This window comes from Melospiza georgiana, chromosome 26 (genome assembly GCF_028018845.1).
Source record: "Melospiza georgiana isolate bMelGeo1 chromosome 26, bMelGeo1.pri, whole genome shotgun sequence".
NCBI lineage: Eukaryota > Metazoa > Chordata > Aves > Passeriformes > Passerellidae > Melospiza > Melospiza georgiana.
Window position 1 is genome coordinate 1903998 of NC_080455.1, and position 27705 is coordinate 1931702.

Here is a 27705-nt window from a genome sequence, read left to right on the forward strand (position 1 = left end):
TCAGAAAACATCCTCATTGAAGGTTAAGTGAGATCCTGCATAAATGCTGCACAAAGAGGAAACTTGTCAAACAATTTTTTTTAATTTCCAAATAATCTGAATTTTACTTTGATTTCTCAAGAATTAGCTGTTCTTATTAATTGGTGCCTTTTACACACTGCCCCTGGGGAAGGGTCTCTGTGTTACTGCAAACTGGGGCTGAAGCTGTTACAGCCCCAAGCAGAGGCAGCGAGTGCTGAGCCCACACCTGCTCTGCCTGGTCACTCCTGATGCCCAGGCAGGTCCTCTGATCCATTCTCCCCAATGATTTGGACACAGAAGAAGATTATTTTTCCTTTCACTTTGGTTAAAAAAAGCTGCAAAAGCTATTTCACTGTTCAGGTGCTTAAAGGTGTTCTACTTCAAAATAGTATGGGATATATTTATGGCTGTGATCTTGTCTGGTGTGGTTACCTGTGGTTTCTGCTAGTAATAGAGCTTATATCTTTAGGGACCATTTCAGGTCTAGAATCCTCCAGATGGGTCTTTCAGAAGTTTTCTTTTCAAGAACTCATTTCTGAATTTAATTATCAAACATTAAAAAAAATTTATAAAAGACCCCCTACCTAAGGAATGCTGTAACTTCAGTTAAACCACAGGATGGGTACACATTTACTCACTCATATAACAGCTCTCACTTTTCTTTTGCACAGCCAACCCACCTGCCTGTGTATCAATTGTTCTTTGTCATTATCTTTGGGAAATTCCTTTGGCATCACTGGCTATAGGAACATTCAAAGATGTACCAAGGCCAACAGAAATTACACGTTTCTACCATAAAAGAAGGGCCAGGGCTAAGTGTGCTTGCTGGCAACAGGACACAGAGTGATCACAAAAACATGGGGAAGCATTAACCAGTTTCAGTGAAATTTAGCAGCACTCAGGCACTGCTGCTGGGTGGCAAAGGAATATAACCATCACTGGGAATTCTGGGGTTTGGCTCTGACTGCTCTCAATAAATGTTTTAGGCACATCTAATGACTTTTTTTGGATATGAAGTGATTGGTTTAATAAGAGTGACACTGGACCAGCGGGTCCTGTGCTAAGAACAATAACACAGTATTTCAGCAGTATCCATAACTCCTCTGAAGTTGGGAAAACATCCACCTTAAGCTCTGCACTAAATCTTGGTTCTTACATTAAACATGGGCCTGATCTTTCTATTTCAAAGAACAGGCATCAATATAAGCACCTCTGAAGAGGAAGATGTAATAAATTATATTGTTGAAAACTGCCTTATTGCCACTTCTTCTCAGGCCATATTGGGAACTGCAATGTATGACAGTTTCCAGATACATTAAACAAAGAGAATGTCAGGTGTCAATGCAGCTTGCCAACAAATTTATTTTACTGAAAAGTATCCTGAAAATTTTCTTAATTTTGTTTAATCCCTGACTTCTCTGTATTTTCTGATGATTTCTTAAGGTTGTGGCATAAAATCTCTCTGTAACAGAAACAAGCCACTTGCAGTGGATGAAGTCAGGGTGTAACCAGTTACAATTACTTTGTTATTCAGGTTTTGAGTCTACCCATGATTTATGGAACCAATCCTACTTTTATGAACATCATTGGGAAAACAAGGCCTGAAATTCTTCCTAAGGGACATTTGCATGTGTTGGCTGTATGCTCTGACTCAGTTCTCACTTCAGCCCTGTTCCAAGCACAGCCCTGAAAGGATGATGCTTGTACTGATTTCACCATCACAGATATGTCATCTCAGTGGCAGAGATGCCTCACCGTGGCACTGTATCAGCTCTCTGCAGGACAAAAGGGTAAATCTGAGGACCAAACTGTCTCCTCTCAGAGTCAGACACAGCCAGGGAGATGATTCTCATCACCAGCCTGCTGCTCCATCAGTGAGCACATCTCACTCCGTGTTTTACATGGCAGAGGTCTCACCAAGGCACTTTATTCAGTAATCACAGAACAAGCTGCCTTGTGCAAAACCTCCTGAAGTTGAAACTAAGTGGATTTATCATGAATGGGCTTAAACTGCTACTCTCTCACCTTTCAAAAGTGGGCTCCACTCCTTCTGCAGAGGCTTTCAGAGCTAGTGTGAGGTAAAAGAAATATTTGACTTTGGAGGTGGGTTTTTTAAATATTATTTATAAGGGTGCCACTTGCAAATACCTTCAAGTACTAAGAAATGCAGAACCAGTGACAGCAGCAATCTGAACTTCTGTTCTTTGAACTGCACAGTCTCTTTTGGCCTCCTGCTTTCCTTTGGCAGAGGGCTATTGCTGTGCTCCTGGTGTAGCCTCTGCCTTCTCCTGCTGTCAGGAGAATGTTTCACACCAGTTAAACTGACTGCTCCATTTGATACAAGGCCTGGATTCACTACAGTGCTGCTGCCCAAACTGACTCAGGCCCATTTTCAGTTCTTTTGCCTCATCCTTGCACCAAGCCCTGCCTGTAAAACCTTAACACGAAATTGTTTTCAGATCCTTCCTATTACTGATCAACAACAAAAGTCTCTATGCAAAATAAACTTTACAAAGATGCATTTCTAAATAAAATATTCAGAATTTGTGTCCTTTCCCTCTTCTGGTTTTGAGTTCAAGTATCTGTTCCAGGCTGATCAAGAGTGTACATTTCTTTAAATGTACAACATATGGCTCACATCCTGGCACCACCCTCCCACAAAGAGACCGAGTATTTCTGACTAAAATCCTCTTCTAGTGAAATCTGGGACCTGTGTGGATTCAAATTCTCTGACAATTCCTTTCAATTGCTCAACACCCAAAAATTCCTGGACAAGCCCAAAGTCGGACAAATCAAAAATTGTATGTAAAGTCTGGTTTTCAATGGCTTTACTATTTCTCAAAGGACTTTAGTTACCACATTTTACTAACCATGCAGGCAAGAAACACTTTGCAATATTCCTTCAATATCATAGCTTTCCAAGAACTTGATTTTTACAGAAATGGTCTTAAACATTACATAACTAGAAGAGTAGCCAACATCCTTGCAGGACTACGCCCAGGGAAAAGTTCTGCTAAGTAAAACCAAGCTCCAAGTTATGGTTGCAGGACATATCTCCTACTCACAAGTGCAATCTAGAAACATTAAAGGAACAGGGGAGCTTCCCAAGTTCTAGGTCCTCTCTTTTCTCAGGACATCATTAACTGCTTCCCCCAGTTCCTGCCTCGGTACTGTGGCACGGCTCAGCACTGCAGCGGCAATGGGATTTCTACTCTCCAGCCCTGAATCCGCCGTTTCCCACCTTCCTCAGCACAAACCAGCTCGCAGGGGAGTTGCTTCACAACCCGTGAGCTGTTTCTTCTCCCCCAGGGCTGCACCCACAACCTCCTGAGCTCTGCCAGGCACACCCAGCTCCTCTTCCCAAGCCACCACCCCATCCCCAGCATCGCTGCCTCTGGGACGGGCCTTGCTGGCTCAGTTTGCCTCAGTTCAGCCAGCTGGTGCAAAGGAGAGGGAAATCCATCCTTTCACAAGTTTAATGCCTAAAAAAAAAGGATGAAACAATTGGTCCCAGCACAGTGGCTGATGTGGCCAATGATGGCACACTGCAGAAAATCCTCCAGACTTCCCCTGCCTCTAATTTTTTACCTGGAGTTCTGACAGTTAAATCACATGAATCACATTATAACATGTCTGAAATCCCAAAGCAGACACCACCAGGAACCATCTAGAGAGAGAAAAACTTGGCACCCAACGCAGAGTTGCAGGTAATAGCTGGTGGTGGCTGAAGGTAGAATAAATTGCCACAGGGCAAGCTACAGCCACTAACCCCAAACCTGTCTCTAGTTACAGTCACTCATTTCAATCTGCAGACTGGATGTCCAAAGATATACAGTCAGGGTTATCTACACAGAAAATGAGAAATAAACATTTCCTTCTGTGGTTCTCAAACTTGGTGTAAATTATTTTAAACAGGGCCAGTGCCACTGTTTAAAGATACAGATAAGGCAATGGAGAAACTGAGGGCTGGATTCACACCTCACCTTCCCAGGGGAAGATTTCTTCTCCAGGATGAACTGGATGTGAAACAGTAATGATTCAGAATGAGAAAAAGTCATGCTGAAATAAATTACTGCAGAGTTAGGACAAACAAGAATACAGCTCAGAACACCGGCTTGTAATTTGCATAGGTAAAATAGTGCTATGATTACAGGTTTCCTGGACCTGTAAAATGGGCTTGTGATGTTATCTTTTTCAAGGGTGTGACATGCAGCTTTAATTTAATGGAGTTTGTGAATCAAAACAGCTTTAAAATTAATGAGTAGGACCAGGCCTGCGGAAACACTCCCAGCTGAGGCAGCACTTGGATGGGAAAGAAAAAATCTTTTTACTTGGCCATCGGCATCTAAAAGCAGATGAAAAAGATATTTAGATTGACTGGGAGTGGTGTGGCAGGAGGTAGGCAAATAAAGGGACAGAGTGGCAGAAGCACAGAACCAGAGATGCTGGAAGGGGCTCTGGAGATGGCCCAGCCCAGCTCTGCTGCTCCTGCTCCTGCAGCTGCCTGGGCTGTGTGTTGTGGATCTCTGGGTGTTGTGGATCTCTGGGTGTTGTGGATCTCTGGGTGTTGTGGATCTCTGCCCGTGCAGACTCCTTCCCTCTCTGGGGAAGCTGTTCCAATGTTTGACCACTGCCACAGTAGGAACAGAGTTTCTGTGTGTGCAGATGGAGCATCCTGCATTTCTGCTTGTGCCCACTGCTTCACGTCCTGTCAGGAGCCACCACAGGGAAGAGCTGGGCTCCTCCATCCTGGCCATGTCTTGCATGGGGAGCCATAAACTGCCGCCAGTGGCATTGGTGGCATTCCAATTTCCATTCCCCATTTCCAGCTCCACACCAGAAGCACATCTGTGTCACCCACCAGCAGGAGCAGGAATCCAGCCAGGTCTCTGCACCAGCAGGAAAGAAATGTGAGTCACTTGTGTTTTAATGGCTACCTAGAGCACCTTGGTTTCCACAGGAATAGAGGTAACCAAGATGCCCTGTACCCAGGAAAGTGAAGGACAAAATCCATGGAATTTACGGAATGCACACTGAACATATTGTTTACAAAGAAGATATTTTAATTCCAATCTTGTATCATCCTAAAATGATTATTTCAGTAATTATTCACACATTTAGTTTTAATAAAATACCCCAACTCACAGCCAGTATTTTTAGCTAAAAGCATTCTTATAGGAGAGCTCTGAATCATTTCAACTTCTATATGTTTTTCCAAGCTACCCTTGTGTCACAGAGAATCTGCAGAAGAAACATCCTTCTAGTCTACAGAAAAGTCCATATCCATTTTGTTGTGCACCCACTTTTCAAAAGAGAATGATAAAACGGTTTTTTAAATTGTCATTTTCCCCTCTTTCTAAACTTAAAACCACTGAAGATTTCAAATTATTACCTCTTCAGACAGCTACTAAGAATACTGTGTTTTGAATATACTGAAAACCACTTTAAAGTGTATTCAAAATCACGAAGGGGACTTGCTCTGCAGTCTTATCAACAGTTAATGCTGTAGTAAATCTGTTTTCCACCAGCAAATCATGTGTCACCAACCCCATTAACTACTCACCAAACTGCATGAAGCAATGGCACCAGTTCAGGACTTTAATGATTAAGCTCAGAGTTAGTGACACCTGCAGGATTTCTTGCTATACTTTTGTCATAAGGCCCAAATTTTCTGTGCTGAAGTGTAATGTGAAAAACATTCAAATGGTTCTGGCCAGAAAGATTCTTGAGTCAGAGTAACTTCTTGTGCCAGCACTGGAGGATGGTATCACAGAGTCTGCAAAAAGCAGCCCCACAAGCAGATTTGGTAGCAGGATGAGAGGAGCAGGAATCCTGGCAGCCCAGCACTGAAGGGTCTGTAGCAGCTTCAGGTCAGAGGCAGCAGCTGCAAACATCTGTCCGTGCAGAGGAGAGCAGTGCAGAGGAGAGCACACCTTGCTCAGGTGTGTCTGGCAGTGCAACACTCCAGATCCCCATCACCCAGGGTAAAGGAGACCTCACTGCATGATGCAGTGTTAACATGATTTCTGCCACACTCAACCCAGAAACAGCAAGTGACATGCAACGCACACAAACCAGCAAAACACAAACATAAGCCTGACCTACACTGATCTGTTTAATGTGTACAAAGTCGCAGTGCTTGCAAATAGACCCTAAGGACAGGGTTTGTGCTCTACATTCAACACACTTCTTTAGCCAGTGCACAGGGCTGAAAGGAAGGGGCTGAAAAATGCCAGCACACTGTGACACGGAGTCTCTGGGGATCTCTTCAGTCATGCACTGGCACAGACAATAAAGCCAGCTTTTGGACCCAAACTGCTCCCATTGTACCTAAGAAACCACGAACAGTATTAAATAACTTACCTTTCAAAGGCACACCGAACGACTACCAAGATTAAAGCAAAAGGGATGCTGAGCAGGAGATCACGAGGCTGAGGGTAATGCGTGTCTTCAGACTCTTGCATGTCCTCCCAGGTGATTCCTGGGGGCAGCCAGAACTCGTGCTGCCACAGCCACTCATACAGAGAGCGAGCCATCCTGGAAGGAGGAGAGACCGCAATTGAGTGAGCCCTGCACACAGGAAACCTGTCAGCACAAGCCAAGCAAGGATTACACCCTTGCTGAGGTGGCATCTGGCTGTGGGACTGCCCAAAGAACTGATAACCTGTTCACAGATCCTGATTGTGTGCTTGGGAAATGCTGACTCCTGGCACCGAACCAAAACGGGTAAAATGGAGAAAAGTGCCTCAGAATTCAACAGAGTATTAGTGCCAAACTTCTCCGTTCAGGATTCCTCTCTACAGCTTGGTATTGTGGGGATGTGGGAAGTCTGCTCTACTTTTTATGTATGTATCCTTATTTTTCAGTTTTTGATGTTTTGCATTTATTTGATTCTATTTACAGATTGTAATTCCATTGTGTGTGTGTGTGTGTGTGTGTGCATTATTATTCTGAGACTTTGCCTTGTAAAAGAAAAGAAATCATCTTTTTGCTTTGAATTATTAAGGAAGGTACTTCAGGTAAGAATTTTTGTGCTAGGCGGATTTTGTGCTGTGTTCTTAATGTAATTTTAAAGACTATGCTTGAATGTAGAATCTACATACATGATCAGTGAATTTAGCAGCAAAATGGACAGCAGAATGTTGATGTGACAATTCAACACACAAACACTGTTTCTAGATAACTCTATCTCATACAGAAATATGAGCTGCACCACCCTCCAATACACATTGCTCATTCTTAGCTGGTAACAACCAACATCCCAAACACAAGCTCTGAAGTCAAACAAACTCTGTGTAAGCACAGAAGAAGGAAATGTGAATGAAATGCCCCTCGAGATAATCAGGACAGTGCACAGGAAATGCCACCTTAGGAAACTAGGGAAAAAGCATACAATTTAAGTGTCTGGCCAAGTATTATAAAGCTTCTCTTCAAGCACAGTCCCAAGGCCTGGCCTATTTTCTGCAAGAACTGTCTATCAAATCAAAAATTAATCAGTCATTTTATTTTGAAGATATCTTTAATTCTGATGCAATTTCTCTGTTAAACTCATTCTACAATTTTGGTATCTGAGGGATATTTTCTGAATCACAGCCATGGAGTCATAGAATGGATTGGGTTAGATAGGACCTTGAATTTCATCCCACCCCTGCCATGGCAGGGACACCTCCCACTGTCCCAGGGTGCTCCCAGCCCTGCCCAGCCTGGCCTTGGGCACTGCCAGGGATCCAGGGGCAGCCCCAGCTGCTCTGGGCACCCTGTGCCAGGGCCTGCCCACCCTGCCAGGGAACAATTCCTGCCCCATATCCCATCTAGATCTACTGTCTCTCAGTTTGAAGGCATTCCTCCATGTCCAATCCCTCCAAGCCCTGGTAAAAAGTATCTCTCCATCTTTCTTGTGGGACCCTTCAGGCACTGGAAGGAAATGTGACATCTCTCCTTGATTTGGACTTTACTATTCCCCTCAATGTTTCTTTTGATCTGACTACAACAGGGAAGGAGAGGATGCTGTTTCTTCAGATTTGACTCATTTCTCCTGGCACGTGCACATCCAACTTGGTTTGAGGACAAAGCTGGTTAAAAATACATGTGTAATTGATAGTAAATGGATGCAAACTTTCTAATCACTTATAGAAAAATATATATAATATATAGAATTTATATATCTTATATAGAAAGGAGGAAAACATTTCCCTTTTTCCCCAAAGAAAAAGGAAAACCATCTTATGAAAAATGCATTCTTCTCCTCCACTGTGCACTGCCTGATTTCAGCTTTTCATACTGAAACCCACAGCATAAAAATCTTCCTAAAAATCAAAAACCTGACACACTGAAGAACTGCAACCAAAAGAAGTGGACGTATGGCTTCACTAGCACTGAAAAGAACATCCAGGTTTTTACTAGAGTTCAGTTTGACAATAATCAACAGTATTTTCTTCCTGGTGTAGCTCCTGGGCCTCTCGAAACTGCAGTTTTGACACCACTTCCAGGCTGCTCTCCACTCCTTCTTCTAGCTCTTCTTCCAGACAATACCTGGACAAAAACCGCTGGCACATCTCCACTAAATGGAGATACAGAGGGTTTATAGAGCCTTCAAATCCTGTTTTAAGAGCCTGACAAGCAGGATGCAGCAGTTTTTTAATTGCCTGCCAAATCTCGAGTGTCTGCAGCGCTCAGGGCCTGTCCCCACCGAGGCTCTTTGGAGGTGGGAACATTTGCTACCAACCCCGTTCCTCTGGCAGGGCTGTGGATCCCTTGGGACACCTTTCCCTTTAGTGCTCCAGCAAAAGCAGCTGGACCACGGGGGTTGGTGATGGCTCCTGGTGACAGAGCTGGCTGAAGCTCACATCCACACCTGCCAGAAAAAGCTTTGCAGACTGCTCAGTACACATGCTGCAGCTCCTCTGGGTGACACAGCCCTGTGCCATGGGACAGGGTGGCTCTGCTGAACCCCCAGGCCTTGGGGACCATTTATTCAGGATGTCCCCAAACTTCCTACAGACTGCATGAACCCAGGTTTCTCCATAAAAGTTTGCATTTTTTAGAGAAAAATGTGTTTGTGTAGAAGCAAACTGTATATGGGCTTAGCCTGCGATGAATTCAACATCCTGTCACCACGGAGCATGGTGACACCACACCAAAACAATTTGTGCACTTCAGCACTGGACACCAGCCTGGAGAGCCAGATAACCAGTGAGGTGTCTGAATTGCAAAGAACTTTACAGGCATCGAACATACCAACCTCAAAATGTTGGTAAACTTTCTCAGCTGTTAAAAAATCTGAGCTCCAGTTGGGAAAAGCATTAGGAATACCTAGGAGAACTCCAGGGGAAAATTACACTTCCTCCTTGGCTCAGCTCTTCAAAACCCATTTCTTCAGTAGGTTTTCCCACTGTGCAGACAGAAGGCATGCTGAGGAATGCTGCCTTCACAGCCAGCTTTGCAGCTACACATTCCCACATTCTCCCTCCAGAACTGTCTATATCTGGCAGCAACACAAAACCACACCTGGTAGAGAACAGCAGCTGAACTCTGTGGGAGAATATAAAATAGACGTCCAATTTGCTTAGGGGGGGATATATAGATTCAGTGTGCTAAGGAAGCAAATAGCCAGTACCTAATTGACTCTCATGTGCAAAACACAGATGGGCAGGATCACCCTCATGGAATATTTCTTCATCTTTGCTGCAGTCTTTACACATTGCAGAAAATACAGAGCAAAAAATACAAAAAAACCAAAAATACAGAACGGGGTACTACATGAAGCAACACATATATCTTTTGCAATTTATACAGGTCAAATTCTCAAGTCAAGGCTGCTGGAAAGCTGAAGACAATGGTGTGTCTAAAAGGCCCTTTGAGCACCCACAGAAAAGTGTGAGTGGGCCCATTCTTTCTCAGTTCTTTACACTTCACACAGCACCTATCCTGCACTCACACAGCACCTATCCTGCAGTGTAGCTTTTGAACATGCAGAACCAAGCCCTTCAGCTCTGAACGCAGGTCTGACAGAGAAGACACCCCCTCACACAGAGCTCAGCAAGAGCAGAGATAACAAACAGCACTGGGAAACACTGGACAGATCAACATAAGGACTTCACAAACAACCAACAAAATAGTAAATGCTGGAAGAACAGCTTTAGGTGGGTTGTAGAAAGGTACATGTAAGGATGAAATCAAAACCAGAGAAGTACCACAGCTACACCGTTGGGTAAGGGAGGACAAGCCATCAGCACTTCCTGAGCCCAGAGTGCACCAAGAGGAGACTGGAAAAGGGGAATTCACTGAGGTCCTTTGAGGTGACACAGCCAGAAGGTCTTGAAGCAGCTGGACTCTGCTGCCCAGTGGCCTCATCCACTGTATATACTTTATTGAATCTTGCCTTTCCTGGTGTTGATTGCTTTTTTGGTTTTTGTGAACATAGTGGTTTCATCTGAATCCTCAGCATTGCAAAGGTCTCTGCTGTTGGGCTGGCTGGGCTGCTCCCAGGAGAGCAGGAATTGCTGCATCTGCAGTGCCTGCAGCAGAGCAGCACAGCAGGGCTCCCCACCCTGAGCCACAGAACACCACTGCACTGAGCCCTGCAGGGCCAGGCTTGTGCTTGGTTTCGCTTTTGAAGCAGAACTGCTTGAGAAGAAGCAGGACACCCAGCTAAGGAGGTTACTGCTCGTCTCACAGGTAAAATGGCTAAGCAGGTTTACCCAGGCAATGGTAACTGTTGCTTACATCTTCAAAGAGTTACTCTCTTGCTTCACTTACAGACTCCATTCCCAAGCAAAACATTAATATATAGGTACACAAATATTCATATAAATTTACATGTGTGACTATAGCAGATAAGGGTGGAGACGAAACAAAGAGAAACAGCTTACACATCTTGGAAAGAACTGGCTGCAGAGGCCTTTGAGTGCTCAATTACAGCAGGCATGGGCCATTGTCTGCAGGTGGATTACACAGGTTTGTGGGTGAGCCATGCCAAAGGTACAAACATCCCTGCCGTGGCTCTGGGCCAAGCCATTTAGGTCAGCCAAGTCTTATTAGTTTAATTGCAGCCCCACGTGAATGGCCTGGCTGCCGGAGCAGCTCAGGGATTCCTGCAGAGCCTTCCTGGTAGGGCCAGTTTTCCCAGGATGCAAATATCCCCTGCAGCACAGCACTGCCACGGGGGAAGCCACCACAAGGATGCAGTTACGCTGCTTCTCGAGTCAAGCTGCTTTATTTTTCCATGGGGTTGAGGCTAAAGAAAACCAAAAAAGCCTCCTCAATCTTGATGTGCTGGAGACCAAAATGGAGAGGCTTGTCCTATCTTCCCGAGAAACTGGGGTTGAGAAACAAAGTCCTCCGTATAGTTCTAAAGGTTCCTGTTATTTCAGACTGGAATTTGGAGCCATTGTGTTCCTGCCCTACTCTGGTCCATATTGCCTAAATTTGAGTTTCCATTGCCTGTTATGCATTTGAACCTTTAACTCATTTTGCTAAGAAATCATTTAGCCAAGAACTCCATGAGTAAATTCCCTCCCGATAGCTTTTCTAGGCAGTTTCTTGTTTGATACTTCCCATAATCCTGATGTCTTCAACGAAAACTACTTGTTAGAGCAACCCAAGAGAAGATACTAGTTTAGACATGAAAATTACCATGTCTCTTTTAGGCAGAAATAAATAATTTTATCAAATAAAGCTCTGACTAACATAGCACAGGCTATCTTTTGAACACCCAAATTATATTTAATATCTTAATCTCCATCTCCAAGGATTTTTCTTGTTTTAAACTTTCACACTAATGATCACATTAGTTATATAGTATTATAGTTCTAGGATAATTTTTGCTTCTTTTTTTCTTTTTTTCTGGTAAAATCTTTTCTACATTTCTTCTAATATATATCAAATATATCTTCTAATATATATCATATATTGGTAAAATTTATAGATAAAAAATCACTAAAGACTTTGTAAAATTTACGGATAAAAAATCTTTGCTCCAAAATTTTTAGTTACATGTAGCATTACTTTCAGCACACTGAGATGGAGATTAGTTAGTTAGAGTCACCTGCCTGAAGGGAATGCATTAAGCTTTTCAAATTTCACTTTAGTTTTGATATGTTCATTTCCATTTCCTCATCTCTGTTAGCCATCCTGGAGTCATATCTGCTTTTAGATATGGCCTTACTCAAAACAACACTTCCCCTGCCCGAGATCCCTTTTTTGACTATGTTTCTCTTGGTTCTTCACCATTTAAAGGCTTTTCTTATAATGTAAATTTAACTATGGATGGACAGTGTCCAAGGGACTCAACTGAAATTTATCAATTAAGAAAAATGCCTAAGAAGGTCCTCCCATGGTAATGAAAAGATATTTAAACATTTCCATATAGTTCCAGTCCATGAACTACTTATTGGCCTTAGCTCTCCAAGCATGTTTCCTCACCCTGTCAAAGTAACATTCCTATGGAACCCAGCACCCTCTACACCTCCATTTCTTTGAGCTTCTTTTGCAGATTTTTACAAGCCTGCTTGCTCTGGCCATAACTGACGCAGAATCTCCAACCACATGTACAGGTTTTGTCATTAATCTCTTTTTACCTGCAGATAATTCTGCTTTATTTCTCTAGTTCCTCAGCCTTCTTATCTCTTTCTCTTGTGACTCTACACACCCTTTTCCCTACAACTACAGCTTCTGTAGTTGTTTGTTTTTGAATCAAATAAGATGTTTCAACTGTGACCAGAAGCAAGAGAAATGAAACCACAACCTCCTCACCTTTGTAATCACCAACACTATGCTCTCCAGGCTCACCCTCCTCACCCAGACTCTGTTCTCCATATCCTCTTTTTTGGAAAATAATTGAAAATATAAAATTATTTGCGCAGTCTCATTTCTCCACCAATGTCCAGTTACCCTCAACTTCCTAGCTTTTGGATGTTCTCCTCACTTAGATCTACCAGCTGACATTTCCTACCAAATTATTTCATGTCCGCTGTTTACACAAGAATAAATTCATTTTCCAAGTCACATGCTGCTCTGTTCAAAGGCCAAAATTTCCATCTCTTGGGAGAGCTCTGTTGCAGAAAACCCCTAAAATGCCCAATTAAACATTTGAAACTGCAAATAAAAGTTCCACAATAGACAAACTTGCTTACCTAGATCTGCAGAGAACATCTTCCTCACCCAGCATAGATTACATACTAACCTCGCATACCTTGTGCTCCACTCGCCAGCTCCGTCCCTGCTGGGCTGCTGTGCTGTGAGTGCTGGCTCCGAGCAGCCTGCAGGTATCACCCACAGCAAGCAGGGCTCCGCTGATGTCACTCACCACGTCAGAATGCAAATCAGACAGCTCTCCTCATTCAGCCATCCCTCGCTGAGGGGAACGAGTACAGCTTCCTGCTTTTGCACAGTGAAAAACAAGCATTAATTTATTCAGCTAAAACAAGGCCAGAAAAGGCCCCAAATACCTCTGGCTTCACCATGTCTTTGGTCAGAAGGCGGTCAGAGCAGTGTGTCCGAATTTTTCTTAGCCTCTCTCTTGCTACCAATGTACTTTCAGAAGCTGCTCTGGGTGCTCTTCACACCCCTCACTCCAGCTGAGCTTTCCCCCCTGCATCCTTCTTTCCCCAGGCAACATTTCTATACTGCCCTTGGCCATTCATACCTCTCCCACCCTCCTGATGCTTCCTGCTTGTGTTTGAGCTCAAACAACAGCTCCATGCCCGTGCTCCTTTGCTCCTACCATGTTTGTTTGTCCTCTTGCACGTTGCAATGGACTATGTGCGCTTGGATCTGGCTGTCCTGGAAGATCAGCACCTTTACCTGCCAGGAGGGTCTCCCATGAGCTCCTGCCAAGCAGATCCCTGAAGCAGCACAAATCTCCTCTCCTGAAACTTAAGAAAAACCCAGGAAGGTAGATTCAAATTTTGAAATACCACAGCTGTTTCTGCCATATCTTTCCTCCAAGAACCTGGAGATATTTCCCTACTAATGCTGCAAAAAACCTAGGCTGAACTGCAGCACTCATCAAACTAGACTGAAAAACAAAGTGCTGTATTGAATTATCAGGGTAAAAGCAAGAGACAAAAGCTGAAGACTTTTGCTGTTTGGCCAGTACCTAGTTCACGGCTGAATTATTAAATGCAGCAACATTCCTATTACAAGCTAACATGAAGTAACACGCCTTCCAAGGACAGAGTGAGGTAACAAAAACCTTGTTGCCCTGACACTTGGGAACAATGTTCTGCTACTGAACATTAACTGTACAAACAAACAAAAACAAAACAAACAAAAATCAGCGAAAAACCACAGGAGGCTGCATGCTGGCTGTTGGTCTGTGCAGGAAGCTACAGACCATATCATGGCTCAGTGAGAACATCAGACACCACTGGTGTCACAGCACCAGCTACAACATCTCCACAAAACACACGGTCCCTATGTGGGTTTCTCAAGAGTGCAAATGTAAAATACAAGAAGGAGGTACTTATAAACCCCAAATGAGCTACTTATCAATTTCTTTGCATTTTTTCCTTCACTCCTTCTCCTGACATCTACTATTTCCTCCAGTCTCACTGCAAAAACAGCCATCACTGTCTGACATCACTTGATAGAACTGAGGAAGAAAATCAAGTTATTGGCCTCAGGCCACAGTGAGCTAAGAAGTCAGGTTGGACGATCACTCAAAGAATCAAGAGGGAGATTACTTCTCCTAGAACTGCTCACCTGTTCTTTCTCTCTCTAAATTTATCAGTACCAAAGAAAGAGTCAGGCAACCTTAATGAGATCATGTCCTTCAATCTGAATTAAGAGACAGTAAAAACTGTCAAAAAGCCTTTAAATAGAAATGCTATTTATCCACAAAGATTGTACCAACAAGCAGTTCATGCACCAATAGAAGCCTTTTGGCAGATTTTGGAAGAGAAAGGCACAAACAGGAATCACACTGTGAGAATACACACTGAGCCTGGGCAGCAATAACTTTGTGAGAAACTCTTTCAAAGGCAAGTTCTGGCCTTACAACCCAGTTTATGTGCATAGATGTTCAGATGCTGGAGAAGCAAAAAATACTTGTCCAGATAATTCATGACAATACACACTCCTGACACTGTTTCTACTAACAGCTGCAATCACTCAACCGATTATTACTCAACAAACATACTGATTATTACTGATTATTACTCAACAAACATATACCAAGCCTTAAAAAGTTTAATTTTAACTTTAAAATTGAGAATAACAAAAAGCAGGTAGTAGGTTCAAGTTTCCAAGCCATACTTGAATCACATTAAAATACCAACACAGCACTCAATAAAGCCTCTTATGAGCTCATGTGACAGTGCAATGCTTCTCCAATGCATTACCTGGCTCTCCAGCCCTTTTGAAGCATAAACATTCCTAAATAATCGTACTGGTGTGATGGCCCTCTCCTCACCTCTAAGAATTCCCCTTGGCAAGCCCCTCAGGTCCCTTCCAGGACAGCTCCTCCTTTCCTGTCCTTTTGTCTTCAGCCACACCCCAGGTCCCACAGTCTGTCAGCCCTCAGAAGCTCTTCATCCATTATTTCACCTGCAATTCCTACTTCCCTGCAGCCCAAAGTGTCACCATTGCTCCTAATCCATACAGTCAAGCCCTACAGTGAATTAAGCACGGTTGTCTCTCTTCCTCCTCCAGCCAGGCCATTTCCCCACTCAAGTTTTCTAATTCCTCACCCCAGCACCTCTGAGCATCCCCCTGAGCGCTGAACTCCTGAACAGCCAATGCTGGGTCAAAACAAGAGAACCTGCTGTGTTAAACAAGGAGGCCTCAGGGACCGATCTGGGCAACCTCTGCCACAGGCCTCGCAAAGATCAAACAGCAAAGAGGAATTGGATCATCTTTAATGCCAACATAGATTAGAAAAGTGCTTACCTATCACTTGGGATTAATCTGTTGCATGAAGTTGAGGGAGGCATCCTGTATTGCAATGCAGTACACCTACACACACAGTAAATGACTTTTCACACAACCCTCGCTCTCCTCCCTCACGCAGGAAACACACAGGCTTTAATTACTTTCTATGAGCTGTCTTTAAATTTCAGTATCAACAGTTCCATCAGTTTCCCAGGTATTTGTTCTTGCAAACTCCCCAGCCTGTTCCAAAGCTTAGGGAAAAAAATTAATTACGCTAAAATTAAGATTCTTTTAAATTATACTCCTACCTGTAAAACTAGTACATGCTTTCATGATTTTTCATTTCAAAACACAAAACGTAAAACCTTATCTGAGAACATCTACATTCCCAACATTACTGCAAAAGCAAAATATGCCAAAAACATTGAGACAGCAACTGATAGAAAGATTTGCCTTTCTCCAAGATTAAAACCATTGAGAATCACTTTTCACAAGCATTACTGCTTAATGAGTAATGCAATCTATCACATGATGATGTTCATTGAAAAACAAATGTGAATATGAATTATTCTTCATTAGCACAGATAACTTAAAAGCTCTGTGATAGGAGCAACCTATAAAGCACAATGTAAAACTCCAGTTGTTTCCATAGGAATTGGGCTCTTTTCTTTGCTGGAAGGTGCCTAACACGAAGAGAACCTGCCTCCAATGGAGCTTTATCTATTACATAAACAAATCACTGTAGGACGGTGTATTCATTGTCAAGATTTGACGGCTGCCACAACTGTGCTATTTATCCAGTAATTCTGGCATTATGGGATGGTATAACCACACATGCAGTGGGATCCTTTCAATGAGTGATCCCGCTGCACACAGACAGGGCTCATTGGGATTGCTCAGCCCTGGGGATCCTCTTGGTCTTCTGAGGACACAGTCCCTCCTCAAGCTGGCCTGCTCCTCCTGCTCTGCTGAGGAGCCCTGTGCTTGCTGAAGGATCTGAGAGAGAACTCGGACACCCCATTTTTTCCTCCAATTCCTCTGCAGAACAGACACTGATTCACCTCACCACAGCTGGCTGCCCTGCCCGAGCCGGCACCGTGGTGGCTGCAGAGGGTGAAGAGCCCGGCCCCGAGCACAGGGTGCCAGCCCCGGGCAGCTGCATCCATCCCTCATCCCACCAGCAGCACCTCCTGCTGCATCCATCCCTCATCCCACCAGCAGCATCTCCTGCTGCATCCATCCCCCAGCACATCACCAACACCTCCTGCTGCATCCATCCCTCATCCCACCAGCAGCATCTCCTGCTGCATGCATCCCCCAGCACATCACCAACACCTCCTGCTGCATCCATCTCCCATCCCACCAGGAGCACCTCCTGCTGCATCCATCCCTCATCCCACCAGCGGCACCTCCTGCTGCATCCATCCCCCAGCACATCACCAACACCTCCTGCTGCATGCATCCCTCATCCCACCAGTGCTGCCTCCATCCCCCATCCCACCAGCAGCTCCTCCTGCTCCCGGGCACAGCCCTGACTCACGCTGCCTGAGCTAAGGGTTTATTTTTAAAATGCTGATACCGAGGGTCACTTTCTCCTTGCTTCAGTTCACCACAAGTAACTTTACAAAAAAAAGTCATACGGAAGTGATTATTTGGGGAATTCTGCTTTCATGCTTTTAATTCAATATCCTCTCTAAACAGAAGAATTCCTCTGATCTTTTCTTTGAAAACATTAAACACAAACTCTGACAATTCATCTTTCAAACCCTGCAGAAGGATCTTTCAAATATGTATGAAGACAGACAGATGAGCAACAGGGAAGCTGTTGTCCCAAAAGCTCTTATAGTACCTCAGGGATAAAAATAACACTGCTCATTGCAAACAAAATAATGTGAACACAGCCTGTAGCTTACCTCTTTCACAATTTATTTTTCCTTATCTGTTTTGAATCAAAGCCTTGGCATTTGTTGGGTTGGAAGGCATATGCCATAACCTGTGACTACCAGCGCAGCAACCTCAGAAAGAAAAGTATTTTAAGAATTTCTTTATTTATGGAACTTACTTTTAAAACAAAGACACTAGCTCTGATCAAAACCAGTTTCGGTAAAAGGTGAATCAGTCTCAAAGTTTATGGAGTTACTGCAGTCCTCTTTGAACGTATTTCCTATTTTTCCAAATAAAACTCCTGGATTAAATTAAAACTAATGCATATTGGAAAAGGAGTGGGGAACATGCACTGGGTTCTTGACATTGCTGTTTAATTCTGGACAAACCTGCTGAGGCATACACTATAAAAACAACCCCCAACAGAACAACCTTAAGTGGACTTTCAAAACTGGGAAAATGATGACTTTTTTTTCTTTTTACTTAAGAAGAACCTGCTACAGAATGCCAGTAGAATTATATATGAAACCTTCTATAGAGATACACTAAAGGTGAATACATGCATATAGCAGAGACCCACAATAAAATGCAAACCTTTATTTGAATGAGGAGGGTGGCTAAGGACACAGAAGAGACTTGCAGACACTCAGTTAAGGTGAGAAGTGCCCCACGGCCAGGTCAGTCTGCGGGAGCAGGAGCACTGAGTCACACCAAAGCAGGCCCAGGGACAGGAGCTGTGGTGGCCAGGGTGCATCCAGTGCAGAACAACACTTGGCATCCTCAGCCCTCCATGGCAGCCTGGGCTGGCAGCAGCTCCTGGAACTCCTCCAGAGCCAGAACCTGCACTGGGCATTCCAGGGCTGTCCACGCTCCTGGCAGAGGTTCCTCTACAGCTCCTCTCAGGTGCACTCCAGGTCCAGGGGCTCCTTGAGCTCCAGCTTTTACTGGAACCTGCAGTGTGTGGCATTGCAAGGAAACAGTGCTGGAAACGTGCAAACTCTACACCGGCAACAGATGCCACTCAAGTGTTCAATATCTCAATGTTAGCTGCAACGAGGATAATTAATTTTACTAGTAAGAAATAATTACAAGATTTCGGCTTCCTCAAGAGCAACCTATTTTTAAGTAAGCCTTTTAACTTCTCCTTTTCCTTTACATAAAAGCGTGGCTTTTCTCCCACAGGAAGAAACCTGGAACGGACATTAGAAATACAAGCAGGATATAAAACACAGAGCACAATCAACAATTCTGACTCCAGAAATCTCATGCCACTTTTGTTCTTATCAGCAGGCTCTAAATTCACAGCTAAAGTGGAGTCAGCTCAAAACTGCATGCCCGTCAGTTCAGCTGCACCCCCACTGGATTTTAGTGTGGACTTGTTATGTCATAGTAATGTCTGGATATATCCAATGAGCCTAAATGTATTAAACAAATGTGATTTTTCAGAAAATGCTGTGATATAATGACTCAGCATTTCAAAGAACAAGTACATGTTACTTACACCCTACAGTAGAGGAAATCAAGATGGACTATTTGTTCTGACTTGTGCATGTCAGCTCTTTCATGTTCTACAATCTCCTTTCTTCTAAGTTTGTTTTCACCTGAACAAAGCCTGACACTGGAGGACCACAGTGGGAAAAGAAACAGATGTGCTTCCTTTAAGATCGTATCAGTGGGTGGAGAGATCCACTTCAGTCCTTAAAATGAAACTGCTGCTCTTTCCAGCACGAAGATGCCCCTGCTGAGAGAGGCTCCTCACAACTGAGAGCCAGTGTAAACCCACAGAGCCATCAAAGCCTGGACCTGGCCAGCCCTCCCACATCACTGCACCACCCACCACGCTCAGCACAGCATTTGTGAGGCTTCACAGAGAACCAGCTTGAGGAAAAGATTTGGGTTTAAACCAAACTTTTACTGTTTTTATCACTTGGGGGTGATTTTACCCCGCGCCAGTTCCTCAGTGCAATTCACCTCCTGGCTTCAAAATCATTTGTGCAGCTCAATGCAAGGTGTAAGGGGAAATGGGAAGTGGCCTGGACCTGGCAAAGGTGGCATCTCTCTCTACAGGAATGCAGCACAAGCCAATGAAACTGCACCTCTGCTGAGCTCCAAACACCCATCTGCTACATCACACCTGGAAATATCAGCATTCATATCATCGAGTCCTTACTGACCTTTGCAAAAGGAACCTAAAAAACCAAAAAAAACAAACCAAACAAAAACCAACAACAACAAAAAGACAAACTAAAAATAAAAAAAAAAAAACCAAACAAACAAAAAACCCAAAACACACACACACACAAAGACCCACCAGAAAATTAAGCCTAAATATGTGACAGATGCACCCCCAAGCAATTTCTGGGTGCACATACACAACTGAGGGACCCTCTGGATCATATCACACCTAACACCATGCCTGTATTTTTCTCCTATTTCTCTCAGGAGTGAGTAACAAGCTTAAAGAATGATCCCCTACTCATCTTAGACCTGAAAAAGTAGTGTACAATAATATTCTAGCTGCATTTTACCCTCCTGCAGAGAAATTTGCTATGAATTAGGATCCAAAGATTCGCTGAGGGATCTTTCATTTACAACCACTGCTTCCAAAGTCTGGACAAATCATCCTGACCTTGGCAGGTAAGAACCCAGCTGCTGCAGCTCAGCTGTGATGTGCCTCCATCTGCTACAAGCACCGCTCACAAACCCAGCTTGTGTACCAGTGCTGTGCACAGTGCTCTCCAAAAAGAGAAGTCCCATGGACTTGTACCTTGGAACTGCCTTGGAAGAAAAGGAGACCAAGCTCAGGTGTGTGTTGGGAGAGTAGCTAAGAATTAGAAAAGTATAAGGTTGTAGCTAATTCTAAGCCTTGCACTTGCAAGATAGCGTGTCTTTAGACCTAGCTGTAGTATGATAACAAATAGTGAAAGAGACATGAGAAAAGAGAGATGTAACCCCTAAGGAATGGGGAAGAGCTGATGTTGTGGTGTGGCCAATGGACGGTGTAAATTACAGAATATTCATGAGCTGTATAAGTGTCTGATGCTCTCTTCAATAAACGGAGCTTGCTGATCTCATATTGAGTGTCCGAGTTTTCCCTGCACCCAACAAATAACTCATCCCCAACAAATAGCTCATTCTGCAACAGGCATGCACCCAGATGGCCGGAGCCTTGTCATCTGTAGCTGTATTGACTAAACACTCCTTTACCACAATCACTTTTCACAAGCAGAATTAGCAGCTCTGCAGTTTGACTTCTGTATATTGAGCCCACATAAGCCACTTCCTAGAATAATGCTAAAATAAGTGATCTACAAAGACTTTCACTTCCTTCCCTGCCCTGCAAAGTATTGTTCTCTGCCATAAACATGTCAGAAAAGAAAAATTTGGATAACTCTATGAGCCTGAAAGCAACTTCCCCCAAAGAGCTCTGCAGGGAAGAGTCTAGGGTTTTATAAAAGCTAGAGCTAAAACAGAAAATACAATTTAGAAAAACAGTATCAATTTTCTTGTTATGTATCTCAAAGAACAGAAAGCAATTGGACTTTCCTGAGCCTTCTTGGGCTCATGAATATGATCAAGGATTCTCATTACCTGCCTGTTAGAAAAAATATAAATTGCAGGAATGCCTGAATTAGTTATTTTTGTGTTTATTGGACACTTCCAGGTTTATAAAAGATTGGATGTTGTCAAGATATTGACTTTCCAGAGCTCATGCTGTCCTTCAGATCAGACATCATTTAAGTTCTGCATTCAAAAGGACATCAGAAACTGTAAGTGGTGTTTAAAAACCCACTGGAAATGCGCTCCATCAATCTGGTGACCTCAGGAAGTGAAGGAAAAAGCTCCATCACGAGGAGAAGCTTTAAAAAGAAGCCTTCTTTAGCTCTATTTCAACAGAAAGGCAGATGCCAGGAAACTGAACTTGGAAGCCTGTGAGGATGCCTGCACGAGTACACAACCGTGAGCCTTTGGAGTTCAGGCAGGCTGGGAAGCAAGAGCAGAGAGCTGAGATATCCTCAAACACCACTTGTGTCTCATTTGGCAATTCAGGGGCTTCCCAGACACTGTCCAACAACATGGGAAAAGGACACCAACTCAGACGAGATTTTCATTTTGATTAAAGCTGAAATCCTTCAGCCCAACATGAAAGGTTGGCAGCATGAATCTGATCTTTGCCACATGTGAACAGAGGAGCCAAGTCTCTTATAGTTACTGGTGTGACAGCAAAACAAAGCCGTTTCTGTGGATTTTGGTAGACTATAACAAAAGAAAAGGACAATAATAATTTTTCATTGTAGGTGTTTACCCTCCTTCCTGTCTGGAAGCAGTTGTCAAGCTGTGAAGTCTCTACTCTGCTTTATCTCCTTAATATAACTCTGACATTAGATGGGGATTAGATTAAGAAAATTAATATTATATGCAAATTTCAACAGATTTTAACAGCTAATAAGCCTCAGCAGCTTTGATTCTCAGTAAAAAGCTCTTTTGGCTGCATTTTTCCATTTTGGCAGCTTCTTTGCTGCTCTGAACATAGGCATCTCACAGTCTTATCTGTCAGTGTACAACTCCCAGGTAAAAAAAAGTTTTATCCTTTTTTTTTTCTTTTAAACAGAAATACAGAAAAAATTCCTCTGCATTTTCAAACCTCATGGCTATCTTGACAAACCTGAGCTTGTAGATTCATCAGTCAGCAGCCGAGTCACACACCTCACCCCAGTTCTCACTGTTGGCTGAAGGAGAGGTAGATTCCTTCTGAGGACAAACTTCAGCACGTGCGTCCTCTCACACACAACTTCCATCTGACTTTGGCAAAACTTATCTCACAAAACTCCATATTACATTTTCAAAAGAAGGAATTACCTTTAAATGATGATAAACTGATATCAATAAAGATGCATTTTCCAATCTGGTGAGCTAAAATTCATCTGTCAGACTGCAAATTAACACTGGTCTGCTCCAGAAACACTCGCCTCATACCCTGACACCTGACTTTACTCTTATCTCATTGCCATTACCTCCTAAAACCTACCAGCTGGTCAGGCTTTAAACAATTCCAGAAGTGGAATTTGCTGTCAAGTATCTGATTTGAAGTTTTCGGCAACTCCAGTCTAAAATTAGGGTTGGTTTGCTTGGTTGTTTTTTGGTTTTTTTTTTTGGTTTTTTTTTTTTTTGTTGTTTCTCGTTATCCTACTTGAATTTTGCTCATTACACAAGTCTTTGTAAAACCAATTCAAATCACAAACGAAACATCTCAGCCTCCTGCCCAGCTTTGCCGTCCTTTCCTCTGAGAACAGTTTTCACTGCTAGCAAGAAAATCTTCCTCAGTTCAGGGGTAAAAGCGACGCTCCCGTGCTCGTCGCGGGCTCTGAGCGCTCCCGGCCCCGCAGCCCCGCGGCTCCCCCGGCCCTCGCCCGTTCTCAGCCGCGTTCACCCGCTCACCTCCGGCCCGGGCCCCGCCAGCGGCCCCTGCGCGCCCGGGCCGAGCAGCCGGCGGCGGGCCCGGCACTGCCCCGCTTCGCTCCCGGCACGGCCGCTCTGCCGCTCTCTGCCCCTCTCTGCTCCCGGTGCTGCCCGCTCTGCTCCGCTCCCGGCGCTGCCCCGCTCTCGGCACTGCCTCTCTCCGCGCTGCTCCGCTCCCGGCGCTGCCCCTCTCTGCTCCCGGCACTGCCCCGCTCTGCTCCCGGTGCTGCCCGCTCTGCTCCGCTCCGCTCCCGGCTCAGGGCGGCCGAGCGGGGAGGTCTCGGCGCGGGGGACCCGAGGCTCCTTCAGCGAAATTGCAGCCGCTCTTTACACGGAAAAGAGGGGTTAAAGTAATGCATAGTATTTCAGTCGAAACAGCGAGAAAGTGCTCCTTCTGTGGACCACGGCTTTGGAATCAGTGCAGTACAGCTGGATAGATTTTAAGGCCGGAAAAAAAAGCCCCTTGAGATGATCTATTCTGTCCTGTGTTACGCAGGCCAAAAAAAATTCCACTCCGTCATTCTTGCTCTCGAGCCTTGGGAGCACAGATCCTGTTTGCTGTTCCTGTGCTATAATGCATTCTTGGAGCACTTAAGGCTGTTCCCTTGTCTCACTGAAATGCTGCCCATCAGCTTATTCTTGCCAGACTTTTCTAAAGCTGTAGTCAGCACGGTTATGATGAGCATGGTTATAAATACCTTTGCAGACAGAAATGTGAACAATTTTAAAACAAACACAGTGACTTGCTGATAGTTTTCTCGCTTACCCATTTGAGTCCACCTGCTCCATTCTCACTAGGCAATGCACAGTCCAGCTGCTGGCAAAGGGATGCCTTGTAAACAGTCTCAGTTACAGCAGCCAGGTTGCCACAGCATATCAGAGAACACAGTTGCACAAAGTACTGGGGGCCTGGTTTTACAATCCTGTCAGGAAACTCTGGCCATCTCAGAGCCCCAGGGGACACCTGTACACCTACAAGCAGGTGGTCATCCAGTACTTGTGTGGCATCACTGAAACCATCTTAAAGCAGTGCTTGATCTGCGATCACCGTATTTATAGAGCCAGTTTTTCTGGGGCTGATCTGAAGCCCACTGACGACAACTCCCACTGACTTCCAAAGGATTGGGACTGGGCTTTCCACAAGCAAAATTCTACTTGTTTCAGTGTGTGCAATAGGTGGAACAAAACCATCTAAGACCCCTGGAGCAAAGGAAGGTGCTCAGGTGTTGTTTGCCTTTCATTTCCCTTGCGTTCGCTTTGACTCTTTTAGTTACAGAAGTGTGATCCAAGTCCTCCCACTCAGGAGGATCCATCTATGTCCTCACCAGAGGGTCCCCAGCACGCAGAGCCACAGCAGCACAACGGCAAAGCAGCTCAGAGCAGAGCCCTGCTCAGAAGTGCTAACCCTGCATGCCTCAGCAGTCCATAATCATAAATCATGGTGAGTCTAGAATTACAAGTGCTGAATACTGCTACTCAATCCCTCTGCAGAGTGCTGCCTTCAAGCCATGAAAGATACCAGGTTTTTTGGGATCTGTACCTTGAGACATCCAAAGGAGACTGAAGGACAAAGATGGGCACCCAGTCTCCTCCCTATCAGGTTTGTTCAATACTTCATGAAACAATTAGGATATGAGGTACTTCAAAATCACTTATCATTTCAGAATAGGGACTGCTGAACCCCTGCTGGGTTAGTATTTGTATGACAATATATTTATGAGTATACACAGGTTTATAAAAATGCAATCATTTATCCAGCAGATGCCCACTATGAACAGGATGATAATGTGTTCAGAGGTCAAACAAGTCTTCTAGTTAGAGTCCACGAGAATGTTACCCTCTGAATCCCTGTTCAGTGAGTCCAAATGAAGCTCTGAGCAAGCCTGATGGCCATTTTGTCTGTGAGCTCTGGGATGTGATGCTGGGCACTGGAAAAGCAGAAGGGTGGCCTTTGCCAATGGGAACAGCACCCTTGAGTGGGAAAATGAAGTTCCTCCCAGTCAGCAGGACCTGAGGTAAGCACAATTAGTTCAGGCTGGAGAAGGCTCTAGGGAGACCTCAGAGCCCCTTTTACTCCCTTAAGGGGCTCCAAGGGAGCTTGGGGAGGACTTTGGGCAAGGAGGAAGGATAAGGGGGAGTGGAGGGACAGGACAAGGGGGCATGGCTTCCCACTTCCAGAGGGCGGGCTTAGATGGGATACTGGGAAAAAATCTTCCCTGTGAGGATGGTGAGGCCTGGCAAACTTTACCCAGGAAAGCTGTGGCTGTCCCATCCCTGGAAGTGTCCAAGGCCAGGCTGGATGGGACTTGGAGCAACCTGGGATAGTGGAAGGTGTCCCTGCCCCATGGCAGAGGTGGGAATGAGATGGACTTAAAGGTCCTTTCCAATCCAAGCCATTCTGTAATTCTATGGAACTCCAAATGCAGTTGAGCACTGGTGCCCCCAGAGCTGGATGTGCTCAGGTCTGGCAGTGGTGAGCGAATGCTTGTGCCTGCTATGGCACTGATCTGGGCAGAGCTGCTGCCCATTGCAGCCTTACTGGTCTAGCTGCAACAACCTCACCTTGTGTGGATTCTTGCATTTAAGTCACTCTTGAGTTGTGACTCTCATAACACTTCATCCTACTGTCTTATTCATGCACCTCTCCATCCTAGTGAGGATCCCAAAGCCATTATAACTCAAGACCAGGACACAGCATTTTCATGGAATTGGTTCATCTACTCCTGAAATAGATCCTGTTTATGAAGAAAGGGGGAGGCTTGTCTTCAGGAGATACTGCAATTCCCCAGGGCTTGAGAGAAGATGCTGTGAGACAGTGTCTAACTGGAACTGCACAGGTTCCAGAACCTGCAGTTATTTACACCTGAAATTTGATAAGATGCTGTTGCTGACAGGACTATCCTTTTGAACATGCCTTTCTATTATCACTTTATGGCTTTTTTGTCAGAGGAGGGTAAGGTGGGAGTTTTGAAAGAATTATCACTAGCAGATAAACTCAGAAACTGACTTTCCTGTAGATCATGATGAGGCATATGTTTATGGTCAGGCAATGAGGGTGTCAGGGGGTAGATACTATGGCTGACACATCACTGATGCTTCTCAAGAGGAACCCAACCATGATTAACTGCACCAAACCTCCTCTCTAGAAATGCTCATGTTCTGAATCAGTGACATTACTCATGCCAACACTCCTAACACTAACAGTCTGAGGATTCTTAAAGTCTTCAAGTCATCATCTAAGCCAGGTCATTAAAATAAATCCCCAGTGTCTTCACAGAAAGCAGGTATCTCTGTTCCAAGTCTGCTGGTGATTCCTTCTGTAGAGGCTGTGAATTCCAGCTCCACCTGGGTGCCTCCACATCTGCTTGCTCACACTACCAGACCTGGCATCATTTTGGCACTGGCTGTGGCCAGTGGGGTGTTGGGTTTTACATGACTTAAGCAGAAGGAGTCTAGCAATTAAAAAACAATGTACAGCTGGGATGGAATGGAATGGAATGGAATGGAATGGAATGGAATGGAATGGAATGGAATGGAATGGAATGGAATGGAATGGAATGGAATGGAATGTATGAGCCAGTGGTGCAGAGCCTGGATCTGTGAATGCCATCGAAGCCTGCACACTACAGCAGCAAGAGCTTAGTCTCACTAACAGGACCTTTATAAATTACATACTCTCCTAGAGAGTGTGCTCAGAGTGCTTTGAATGGGTCTCTGCCATGTTAGTTAACCCTGAAATGCAGAGTGGCTGGTGGGATTTAAAGAACATTCTTGATTAGGAAAATTTGAAAATCTTCTAGATCTCGTTCCATTTACCAATGGCTACTCCTGTAAAAGCAATGTCTTCTATGAATTTTCTGGAATAACAGCTCCTCTTTGAGGGCCAACACCCTCTCAAGACATTCCTTTTGATCATACTATTGCCTAGGAAGTTAACATGCAGCTTCCTGTTAACACCATTGTCTTGGTATTTTGGTGTATGTACTTTCCTTTTTCCCACTTAGATAATCCTGAATTCTGTGCCATTTAGTTTCTTCATTTGTTCAAGCCTGATGCAGAAATTTTTGTTTGGGCTTAATTGGGTCCCCCTTATCTGTCTCTCAGCAGCTGTTTGCTACCTGAACTCTGCCCTAAATCCTGCAGTGACAGGTGATGCCCATTGACACAACTCCACTTACTCTCTTTCCCGCTGGCACCCCCACCCCAATGTTCTGGCACTGGTGTCTGCTCTTATGGTGTCATTTGGACTCTGAACCCTGATGTTTAGGGTCACAGAGGGCCCTCAGATTCTCTGTGCAGAGACAGCACGTCCCACACCCCACACCCGTCGCTGCTCGTGGCAGTTCACTCACCCGCTCCTGCTGCTGGCGGCTGCTGCACTGTCTTACTGCCACATTCTTCCTGCCATGTATCAGCCTGAATTGGTTGTCCTTGGATATCCTTACACCCGTGGGTGTGCAGAGAAGGTGG

At 44.5% G+C, this 27705-nt stretch overlaps 1 protein-coding gene across 2 annotated transcripts in view; it reads right to left on the reverse strand.

The window, feature by feature from the left end:
- The window catches only part of CERS4 (ceramide synthase 4), a 40510-nt gene extending 17244 nt beyond the window's left edge, over positions 1–23266 (reverse strand). The window contains exons 1-2 of one of the 2 annotated variants that reach the window (XM_058040995.1): positions 23215–23266; positions 6385–6558 (exon numbers count right to left, since the gene is read on the reverse strand). In XM_058040995.1, the coding sequence (XP_057896978.1) occupies positions 6385–6557 (173 nt within the window). In that variant the 5' untranslated portion in view covers position 6558; positions 23215–23266. Of the gene's footprint in view, positions 1–6384; positions 6559–22441; positions 22475–23214 lie in introns of those variants that run through there. The other variant, XM_058040996.1, reaches the window with a different exon arrangement.
- Positions 23267–27705: the final 4439 nt, after the last annotated feature.